The sequence below is a fragment of the Lissotriton vulgaris genome, unplaced genomic scaffold (genome assembly GCF_964263255.1).
Source record: "Lissotriton vulgaris unplaced genomic scaffold, aLisVul1.2 SCAFFOLD_1850, whole genome shotgun sequence".
Lineage (NCBI taxonomy): Eukaryota > Metazoa > Chordata > Amphibia > Caudata > Salamandridae > Lissotriton > Lissotriton vulgaris.
Genome location: NW_028246663.1, coordinates 29,304 through 41,515, shown reverse-complemented (window position 1 = coordinate 41,515; position 12,212 = coordinate 29,304). Strand labels below are relative to the sequence as shown.

General features: G+C 40.3%; 1 protein-coding gene across 1 annotated transcript in view; it reads left to right on the top strand.

Moving 5' to 3' along the window:
* WASHC1 (WASH complex subunit 1) overlaps window positions 1–11,902 on the top strand; it is a 472,355-nt gene extending 460,453 nt beyond the window's left edge. The window contains exons 8-9 of the mRNA XM_086949478.1: window positions 8,025–8,192; window positions 8,984–11,902. Coding sequence (XP_086805604.1) covers window positions 8,025–8,192; window positions 8,984–9,177 — 362 coding nt within the window. The 3' untranslated portion in view covers window positions 9,178–11,902. The remainder of the gene's footprint in view (window positions 1–8,024; window positions 8,193–8,983) is intronic.
* The last annotated feature ends 310 nt before the right edge of the window (window positions 11,903–12,212 follow it).

The following is a 12,212-nucleotide window of genomic DNA, read 5'->3' as shown; positions in this document are numbered from 1 at the left end:
TTACCACTCCCCTGCCAGGCTGCATAAATATGGTCTCAGGGACACAAGTAATCGTAAACGATGGCGGCATCCCGATGCTGACTTTCTGCACCTTGCATGGGAGTGCAGACATGTCTTACTGTACTGGGAGGGTGTGGTGCAACGACTACAAGAGATGACGGGGACTACCTTACAGTGTACACCTACAGTCTGCTAATTAGGTTTTTTACCACAACTGAGGGGAGCATTGGGAAACTTTGTAGGTATTGCACTACTGTTGGCCAAGCACTGTGTGGGGATGCACTGGGAAAGTGTTCTAGTCCCAACCACCAAATCGTGGATCAAGGACATGGTGTATTGTAATGAGCAACTAACATTGTATGCAGAAGAACTGCCTGTGACATCCAGGACAAGAGACGTATGGGAACCGCTCAAGCAATACCTTCTTCAGCAAACTAGTATCGGTCCACAGACTGAATAATGAGCTATTGGTGTAATAGTCACTGTAATGGACTATCAATGTGTGTCACAATAGAGACAAGATGTATATCAGTACTGTACCACCATATACTCGATGGATCACAGCGGGGTTTTAAGGTTTGTTATTGTTATTGTTATACTGCTTTCTGGAGCAGAACTAAGCATATGATTTGAAAAATCAATAAAAAGAATAAAATGCATATCACAATATTATCATAAATATAGCAATCCTAATTTTAAAAGAATTAGAAATAAGTTGCAATAAATTACACTCCTTAAAAAAAACATTTTTGGGGAGGGATAGTACGCTTCATATCGTATATAGACCAATATGTGTGCAGTGGTTTCTAGACCAATCAAACCTGGCATACATTTTTTTTAAACCGAATCTGCAATAAAACACAGCAAGGATTCCTTAAAAAGGACATGGTCGTAGACCTATTTAACAAAACATTATTTTGAGGGATCTTATCCTTACTGTTAGAGTGTAAACCCATATGTGCGCAGTGGTTCCTGGAACTACAAAAATGTCATAAAACGTTTTAAACCCGAATCCGCACTGAATCCGTAAATGAATATTAAAACTAGGGGCCTAACACATAATGCTCTACATATCGGAAGATAAAATAGTACAAAAGCCATCATACAATATTGGGTAGAAAAAAAGGTCATGCAATGTATATGGCTCAGAAAAAGTGGTGCAAAAGTATTAAATAAAGTAAAGAGGTCACGTGATACACTTCTTGCGCCTATCCATAGGGCCATCAGAAATTTTGCCAGGCCAAACACGAATACTCACCTAGTGTCAATTCTGAAAATTCAAAGTACCACAAGATAGTGCCTAGAACCAATACACCTACATAGGGGGACAATCCACTTGGACCTCACGTTTTTCTTAGAAAGGACACAAAAATAATAGATGAGCCAGGGTTTCAGACCCCCTTCCCCCACCCCCCACCCAACCCCTTTGAATGCTGGAGACTGGTCAGCAAGTGATTCTTGGGATCACCATCTTTTGCAAAACACCCTGGTACCGAGGGTCTTATATCGAAATTGGAGGAACAATTTCCGCACCATAACTGGGACTATCTCATCAATGGTGGATTCATATTCGGAATAGGGATTAAAATCTATGAATAAGTAACCTTTGGTCACACATTCCACCTGAATAAACTTTCCAGTAGGTTTCTTTAATCCTGACTCTCGGAATCGGAGCCATATTTTCTGGGTCTGTCCAATATATTTCCAACCCTAGTTTCTTCAGAAGTGCCCTAAGTAATCAAAGCCAGGAAATTTTGCTTACAAAAGGAGACTTGAATAAGATTCATGAGTCCCACATGGTAGAGGGCAAGTGCTTCTGTAGACCATACCCAATACTATAACATTAAACGTCTACATTCTGTCAGCGGGTAGTCCTAGAGTACCAATTCCAACTAATGAACCTTCAAGACCCATTGTTCCTCCTACACATGAAAATATGTATTAAGATAATGAACAGGAGCAATGAGAAATTCCTGATGCCCCTCCCCCTAAAGATGTAGGTACTGAATGGTATAAATATATTGCCTAACTTTCTGTTTCACCAATTCCACAGGTGGCTAATTAACCATCAGATAACATAGGTGGTTTTTACACACTGCTTGAGAGCGAGTATCACAAAGATTCGATCTTCCTTTGCCTGTCAAACCTTCAGAATGTATCTTATATGATTTCAAGGAACCTATAAGGAAATCTGTAAGATCTTTCCTAGTCATTGACTATGTTAGGGCACAGGGTTTGAAGATTATGAAAAACACAGGCAACGATTGCAGCCATTATTCCATGCCTCGATAAAAAAAACAAAAAAACAATACCCCTGAAAACTCTCCAGCATACAACATAGGACACCCGTGAACTGTCTCTGTAGTTAATCAGACAGCTCAAAGAAGGTCAGGCAATCCTACCTGTTGGTAACCATTTCTTGGTCATAGCAACTACCATTGTTAGAGCTTCCAAAGCTCTAGCCTTCCTGGGAAGATATGTAGTCTGACTTAAGCTCTATATTAGGTCACTTGCTGATTAGAAGGCTTCAAAAGCCATTATCCATGAAGGAGAGAGAATATCCTTGGAGATGGACAAAGCATCCAAAGGTTTCCGACAACTTGCAAGGGCAGCTGTGCTTAAGTGTTTGGGTTAGTTCAAGGCAACATCTTGAGCCTAGAAGTCCAAACAAATGTTCTTGACATGTCCTATGACAAAGAAGCATTATTTGAGCAACATGTTGATGATGCTTTACAATTCATCAAAATATATGGACAAAGAAAGATCTCTAGGTGTCCTTTAACAAAGAACGCCTCAGTTCTTTCGAGGGGCTAAAGGAAATGCAGTTTCCCTACAGAAGTAGGTACCAGTTTTAATGTTATCAACCCTATCAGATGGTTCAGGAGGGATATAACCAACAGTACAGACAGCCTCCACCATCTGCCTACCTGAGGTCCTCAGAGATGGACGACGACGCTCTAAAGAATCTTCCAGAACCCAGTGACTTCATCCTGGCGCCGACTACAAACCCTTCTCACACCACAGTGGGATGAATTTCCAACTTGTTCAAAGAGGGAGGTCAAATTCAACAGACTGTTGGATATTAGATCCAGTTCTCTTTCAGCACACCGTAGAATCCGTCCCCAGCCTCCATACACACCTACCTCAAAGGAGATTTAGCCAACGTCTTCCACAAGTGCAATTCGAGATAGAATAACTACTTTTGGAGGGAGCAATTGAAATTGTGCCCTACCAATGAATCTCCGGTTTATACTCAAATTGTATCTCATAAGAAAAAAATCAGGCGAATGGAGACTGATACTAGATTTACGACAGCTAAACAAATTCCTAAAGAAACTATCATTACGTATGGTTACTTAATAGGAGATACTGCAGCTGCTGAACAAAGACATGACACGCATAGACCTCTAAGGTGCATACTTTCACATTTCAATGCACTCTGCCACAGAAAATACTGCAGATTAGAAGTGGAATGTTGCCCTCTGCCAGTTCAGAGTCCTCCCATTCAGCCTCAGATTTGCCCCACACATCTTTACCAAATGTTTGGCAACTGTGGCAGCTTATCTCGAAAGATGGAGCCATCAGATTCTCCCTAACCCAGATCATTTTGTTGTGAAAGCTCCATCATCTTAAACTGGCATGAACTCTGAGGGCTTGCCTTCATCTTTTCGACACCCTAGGAGTGACACTCAGTAGGAGCAAATACTCCTCAACGTAGAACATAACAGTAACATTTGTAGAACCAATTCTTGACACAGTACAAAACAACACCTTCCCTACATAGAGAGAGTAAGAAAGATCTCAGTTCTTGCTCACAGACTCCATACATGAAAGTCAACTTCGGTATGCATATATAAATCTTTCCTGAGAAGGTCATCCTGCATCCCTCTGATTTCAACCTGTCGTCTATGGGGGAGACTGTTCCAGGAAGAACTAGACCATCATTGGTTGCAAAACCAAGGCACTCTCGGCATCATTGTTAAGATTACCAAGACAGTCAAAGACTTAACTTCGAGGCCACTAGAAAGTGGTGTCTACACAAGTCTCAAATGTATATTAATCTCTTGGGTCTGAGAACTGTGACGTTATACCTTCAAGCCTTCCACCAGTGTTTTTCATCATGCTCAGTGCTGGTAAGCACAAACAACACGACAACCATTTAACAGTCAAACAAACAGGGAGGAACAAGGTGACGGCTACGTTCAAGAGTAGCACAATATTTTTTTAAGTGTAACATGAACCACAAGATTATTCTAAAAGCGCAACATGTACTAGTTACCAACAACCAATCAACTGATATGAGTTGAACTTCAATGGAGTGTCATGAATGGAAATTGAACGACCGTTGTCCAGAAATGGGACTCAATAAACCTGGACCTATTTGCTTAGAGCAAGATCCACAAATATTCTTTCTATGCAAGCACAGATTCCCAAACAAGGAATAATGGGGGAATACTTTTCAAATAGTTACTTACATGTCTAGTGGGGTTCTCCAGTATTTGTATCTTTTATAGATTCATGTGACCCACCCTCCTCCCTGAAGCAAGTGCACCTCAATAAGGACGTTATTCACCTACGTCTGTAGAAATCTGAGGTATGGTGGCCCCTGAGGGAAGTGGAGTTAGATCTACTGTGTTTTGATTGGCTGAAGTTTGGTTCATAAATAACCTGTTCATTCTTGATTTGTATCAAAAACTAGGACCGGCCCATGCATGCAGTCCGCAACCTGGGTCAGATTCTAGAACAAATGCAATGATCTCAAGAGTAGACTTTCTCGATGGATCTACTCCCGACGACACCTGATCTCTTATGGGTGTAGCAGTGTATCATTGTATGATTCACAAGGCCCAATATATTATGCCAACAAATTTAATATTTCAGCAAAGTCAAATTCTAGTGCAAACAGTGCAGGTGCAAAAAGTATTCAGCTCGTGAAACAGATTTACATAAATGCATCAGAATAACATTGAGAATCTACAAATTGTACTCTTCCACATGAATACATATAAACATCTTGAGTTGTGTGGAAAGGATCACCCAGTGGGTGTTTCGACCCAAATGGAATTAAACTACGGGTCTCATTCTGACGTTGCCATCTGACTGGTGACCTACAAATTAATAAATAGGGCCCTTGGAATCTTATAACTATACTGTTAATCAAGAACATCATGGTGTGAATTACACCTCATACCTTAGTTGGAAGAAACTCCAATGTTGCCAAAGTATGTAACAGCTACAAACAATGACTGTGTTGATCAATAACCAAAATAAAAATGGCCAGAATGAGTGCATTGTATGGGATTGCATCATCCAGTGCATCATGACTCACGACAAAAGGACAACTGCAATGCATGCAGATATGGTGTTCAAAAAAGATCTCAAAACCGTGCAGCGACCAACCACCTAGTCACTTTTGCGGGTATATGTAGATCCTTGATATCAATAGTGGCTATAGGCGCTTGTCACCACTAAGAATGAAAACCTGTAGATTGTTGCCACAATGCCTTCCAGAAAACCATGCTCAAACGTCACTGGCAACATCCTAGGGTAAATATCACTGTTAGGACTTAACATCACAACACAGGTAAGGCTCCGTCACAGGATATCTGGCCGCCTGGCACCAAATTACTCCGTGTCCGGGTAGTACCACAATGGGAGATGTACACCCAGCGCTGAGTACTGCAAAGGGATGAGAGGCTTATGTCCATGCAGGAAGAAACAGAAAGGTTAAACAACTAGATTGATGCCACCGACGTCATCGTAGGAGTGCTAGTTTGCTTACAAACATGCAGGAATTGATCCGCGTGTGCTTATGGCATAAACAACAAGGTGAAACTACTAAATTGGTGCCGCCTTATGCCATTTTGTTAATGCACGTATGCTTACAATCATGCGGGGAAGTAATGCGCTCAAACTCTAGAAGAGCGGCATACACTATCAATGACACTGCGTCTAGAAAAGCCATATCATACCATAGTAATGTTACTTGGAAAAGAGGCCAGAAGACTTAACAAATCCCTAGGGCATCTACCTATGGAGTGTCCTATTCCACTCCAAAACGTGGAATAAGTGGTCCCTAGGGCTGTAGAGGAACATACCTCCAAATCCTGCTGTAACAACATAGAAACAAAATAAGCACACAACAACCGTGATGTACAGTGTACAGCACATGGAAGGTCCCCCATGTCAAACTCCATAGCGAATCATATGCATGTTGATAGCCACAAAAGGTAGCAGCACTTTTAATTGCATCCTCATCATTGACTTCCAGTTCGTCATATTTCATTGATCTGTCCAGCGGCACTCCATCCTTACTAAAACAGTGGTGATGTTACCTCCATGAGAATCCAATTTGGTTACTTCACCCACCTGCCAATCCAATTTATTTGTATTCTTTCACACTTCCAGTTAGTGTTTAACAAGGAGTGTCCCTTCAATTTCACAACAGTTTCCACTGTGATGTTGACTGATAAGTTGTTTAATTATTTGGGGCATCTGACCTTTCCACAAGGGCACTTGATGGCATACACAACCTTTTTTGACTTTTTTAGGTCACTTTATTTACCACCTTCTTCTGCTGTATTTATATGAATATGCTTCATGCAGTGAGCACTTTTTACAGCTTGTGCCATCTGCTCTAGAATTTGACTTGTACTGTGCTGATTTTGGTGAAATAATACATCACGCTGCCATAGTATATTTGCCCATGTGACTCATTCAGTGATCCCCTACTACACCCCAGGAGATCTGGTGTAAGTGAGGTAGTAGATCCATGGAGAAATTGTATCTACTGGACCATTATGTTTTTTCTATAGTTAGAGTAGTGGGCCTGGGAATGTAGGGGGATGTTTCCCCTGGAGTCCCATTTGAGTAACCATGTTCTATGTTATCGTATACTATTTGATGTAACAGTATACTTTCTGAACACTTTTTCCTGTCCTGCTTGTGGCTCATGGTAGTCACAGCCACATTTAAAGAAGGACGATCAAGAACTGAGAAAACCAAACTACCTTCAAACAATTTATATCCTTTTTTTAACCTGGGTGCTTATATTGGCCTCAATCTGGCATTCATTGATTTTGTCCTCTTAAAATAACTTTTATTTTCATTTTTTTGTATGCCAGCAAGGTTAGTTCGCTAAGCAAATTCTTATCAGACCGCCACTTTAAATTTCCAACATGAATAGCTGTGCTTAAGTATAACAAACACCTTGTACCATACACGTTTCCCTGCACGCCAGTACCTCCACTTGTACTGTTCCTATAGTTGCGTAGCAGAACATTAGTGAAACTAAAGTATCTTGCAGTTTTCTAGAGGAAGTGTTATTTTTCTGATGGCGAATGACAAAGAGGTAAGCGGTGAAAGAGCTTTATGTGGGTTATGTGTTGCATCAGTCAATGATGTAAAATAAAGAAATATTACACAGCAACTGAATCGGCTCCTCTTAGCTTCCTCTGCAACTTCCCACCTGAGGAAAACCGTGAGGCTGATTTATAAACTTCAACTGTCAGCAAAGCAGTCAACACTGAATTCTTCCATGTATTGCACATCGCACCATTGACTTCTTTGCATCCACTGCTTGAACTTTTCATGGTCTGCAGGGGCTCTTTATGCAGTTGTCGGTCCTGCTTAAAAAGCCATCTTGAATGTGAATTGAATCTTCACCCGGAATCGCTGCAGACCTTGTAGATCTCAAATAGCAAACACTAAAGAATTCTATCTGCAATCCTATGTATGGATTCCGGAACGTGTGAAGGCAAGATTCTTGCAAAATTAGACAAACCGCCAGTATACAGATGAATATTTTGAGCTTTAGAGATGCTATGCTTTCCTTTGCTTTGGAATATTCATGAGATAGATTCTGAATGTGGATGCAGACTAAGAAGCACTCCATAGGAAAAACATGAATTATGTTTAAAAAGTCTGTCATTGGATAGAGGAGCCTGAAAAGTTGAATTTGATATGCATGCCCTACTGATTTACAACTTGTATATGTATTTTTGTGTCTGTATTTATATTTATAGATGCTCATGAAGGAGCGAGTCCACCACCACCGCCGCCTCCTCCACCACCACCACCACCTCCTCCTCCAGCATCGGTTGCACCATATGCTCCTCCCCCACCTCCTCCCCCGCAGCCTCCACAATTTAATCTCGGTAATACTCAGAACGGGGCTGGTGATTCAACTACAGGTAGGCAATTCATTGCAAGGAAACTATCTTGATCTTTTCTTATCCTGTCTCAGAAAACTGAGAATCTGTCTGTTTTAATGTAACTGATGCGTTGAGATGCTGTCCCCTTGTCTTTCCTCAAACAGTCTTTTAGTGTCTCTCTTCTAGTAGTAGGCCCACTGTAAAAGTATTCCGCTCTAAAAATTACATCAAAAGCACCATACACCACTATGTTACTCATTCTTGCATTTAGTCGATATAGACGGGATCAAAAAGTGTTATGCTTTTTATTTATCACCTTTTAAATTGGAACATCATCTGAAGGGTCTGAAAGGTTAGACCTTGAGGTGGGCCTCGATCTGTGTCAGTCAGAACAGGGAGAGCAGTAGGATATTTATGAACTTGGTGACACATTAGAGCAGCCAGTTGGATGGGGGCAACCTGTCAATATGAGACAACAAGCCAAAGAAACTAGTTATTATTTAGAAACCAAAGTGTATTTCATAAGTTCATAGTAATTCTTTTGCCACAGTGAGGATGAGTAATGAACAGAATTGTTTGGGACATTACCACATTTATTTTTGGGATGAGTGAGTGTAAGGCAGGAGGGCTGATGATGAAAAGGTAAGTAGAAATGTGGAAACGTTATTGATGACTTTGGGCAAGGTAAGGTGGGTGGGGGTTGGTATTATTGCCACTAGAGAGTTTAGCAAATGGTACTTGCCTTGTAACGCTTGGAAGTCACCTCCCACCCAAATGATGTGATGTAGTGTCATTAACATTTGCTTGATGTTGTTCTGTTTGCCTTTTAGGTCCAGTCCCGGGGGCCCCCAAAGAAGTTGTAAAACCTTCCAATGATCGAGCTTCTCTCCTTGAGTCTATCCGCAACGCTGGTGGTATCGGTAAGGCCAATCTACGAAGTGTGAAGGAAAAAAAGCTGGAAAAAAAGAAGTTGAAAGAGCAAGAACAAGGTAAGTTTTTTGTCTATCTATGCAAATGTCATTAATGTAACGGCCGAGTAGCCTTTACCCACTGCTGTTCTCTCTCTGAGGTATAAATAGTAGATAACAGAACCAGTTAGGGTTTTGAAATGTTTCCACTACAGTAAATTCTGTTTTTTGTTAACTATTGGTTTCCTTTTAGATTCCTATTGTTGTTTAGTCCCTAATAATGCATAAGGTCTGTGCGTTTAGTTAACATAAACTAAGGTATTGATGTCCAGATTGATTCCAGACACCCCCAAAGGATATGTGAGCCTTTAGCCCAGCTAGCTCACAGTGCCACCATAAGCCCCCTAACTTTACCAAGGAGCAAATAGTATCTGGCAACTATCGATCATGACATCCCTTGATCCTTCAGGGATCGTGGTAACAGTGCAGTACCTTTCACTCAGTCAGTCGTGCTCACTTAGTCTCAGAGAGATACAGAGAATAAATGATAGACGTTTTCAATAAGCATTTATTGAACTGCCGCCATTCTAGCTTAGAAAAAAAAATCTGCGACAATCATTAGACCGAAACAGATATAAAAGATTACAATCACCGACGGAGTGAATAAAAGGTTGAATTCTACCATGGTGCTAAAATAGTAAATATATGCATGCATATCGATACATGGCAGTAATCAAGTGTACTCCTACAATGCAAACCCTATCTAAGCGTATTGAAGTGTACCTAACATGTGTGTGGATGTTTAGCCAAGAATTCCCTAGGAAAGAGCCAACCCCATTACCTGATGGGAGAGAACGAAGGACCCCGTCTTGGCCTCGAGTTAGACACCCAGCTAGGGATGTCAGACCACTACGTGCTGGAGCTTCTGCAGGCCGGGACCTCAGCGTCTAGTGTCGGCATGGAAGCTTCTCTGGTTCCCCAGCGAAGATGTGGTTCTTTTATATCAACAGAGGTTCTAGCTAGAGAAGTAATGGCTTGCTATTATGTATAATTAGGCTTTCCTGTTTTCAGTTTCTATTTTTGGTACATTCTGGTGGGGTTTTCTCAGTGTTTTCAAGTGATTTCAATACCTTAAAATAACGGTGGCTATCAGTGGTTATACATTTTCGCGCCATTACAAACTACAGAAAGTGTTTTTCCAGTGTTTATGGAACATTTTGCTTTTATTACTGCTTGCTTTATGCACTGATAGCACATGGTATATAGGCAGTGTACTTATAGTGTATATGAGGCCCAAATACTTTTTTACAAATCAAACTTATTGTAGTATACCATACAGTACTTCTTCTGTGAGTCTTTGGTCATGCACTCTTGCTCTTTCTTTCCCTTGTAAACTTTTATCTGTGAAAAGGCCCTCTCAACATTGGTACTTGAGATGGGCAATGCAAAATAGCCAGTACTCAATTTGCTAACTCTGGTCACTGACATAGCTTTCCATGCCAATACTGGTGCACCTGAAGATTGTGATTCTCTGTAACATATGCGTTGAACTGGGCACATATGCCCCCAGAATTATTGAAGCAGGCAAAAATAAAGCCGCCCTTTTCAAACTCTGGAGAAAATGTCTCTTTACGGAAGGGATCCATAATTTGTGCAGAGTACCACAGTGAGGATTTGTTGACTTCAAATGCTATGGTTGGTGAAGGGCTATTTCGTAAACATTGTACAATAAAAGTTCCTGAATTGCTTCTCAACATTTCTTTACTTATCAAGTGGCAAGCACTTTAACATGGAACATGTTGCAGTGCCAAAGTCACTAAAAGTGTTGCCTAGTCTATTCTCAAGGAGATGTTTCAAATCTACACCAATTATGCTGAACACTTGGAAGACAAGGGTGTGTTCATACTCTAGTTTTTCTATTATGTGCACTACAGCAGTCATGCTTTCCTGTAAAAATCTAAGAATGCAGTAGAGTGTACTTTTTTCATATCACTATCAATGTGTGACCAAAAATCCTCACATTTATTGTCTTTGGCATCCTCACTCAGCAAAAGTTCTTAAAATGGTTGTCACATGGATAATATAGCATTCTTGGCATCTAGGATAGAGAATCACCAGCTAAGTGACACAGTTAGGATGACTCTAACTTTGATGCCACACAAAGCACAAAATGAGAAATATTTGCGTTTTAGTTTCTGCGCATAACAAAACAGTGCACCAGAATGGACTAAAAAGTTAATAGCATTCTTCATTAACTCTGAAGATTCAAAAGATGCTTTCAGCATACCATCTAACAAGTGGCAAGGATCTCTTACACGGAAGCACTTCAGCTCCGGTAACTATTTTGGCAGGTTATCATGCAACTTTTTCATATACCTAACTGAATCACTGCAAATACAAACAATATCACTCCAATCTTTGTTGAACTTGGTAAGAACGTTTGCAGCAGCATTCCAAGTGACACTGCATTCCATGTTTTCCAAAAGTCTGGTGTCATGTTTTCACCAGTATCTCAGATGTTTTTCACACATACCTGTCACTATCCTTTGCATTGTATGTTTAAAGACTGGGGTGTTTGGCAATTCACCTACTATCAATACTGACTCCCTAGAAAAGGGGGCTGATGTATGAAGAGTTTTTAACTATTTTGTGTTAGTAAATGTGATGGGACGAGTAGGTAAAGATTCTTAGGAAACCTACATTTTTCCTATCAGTGAAATGTAGCCAAATATGATTTTGATATTTCCTGATTCTCTACAATTTATAAAATAAGTAAACAACACCTAAAACATGCTTCTAACCCCTGTATCTTTAGACCAAAAACTACAAAACTGAAAAAAAGAAGATGAAACTTTGTTTTAGTGACATCCCTAAACAACAAAACTCAAGCAGAATATTATTAGCCAAGTCTTTCTTACTGCTACCTTATATAACAAAGTTATATTGTATTGGCCCCTTCAAGAAGAAATAAAAATTACTCTTTCACCCTACTTTTCCTTTCTTTGAATAGCATTTAGTATGTGGTTGTATAAAGTTTTTTTTGTCAGTGTTTATATGTTTACACTTATGAGGGCTATTTCCCTTCTCGTGGGGTTTTATCAGTTATTATAGGTTTAAACTTAAAACCGGACAGCATATGTATAATGGACCT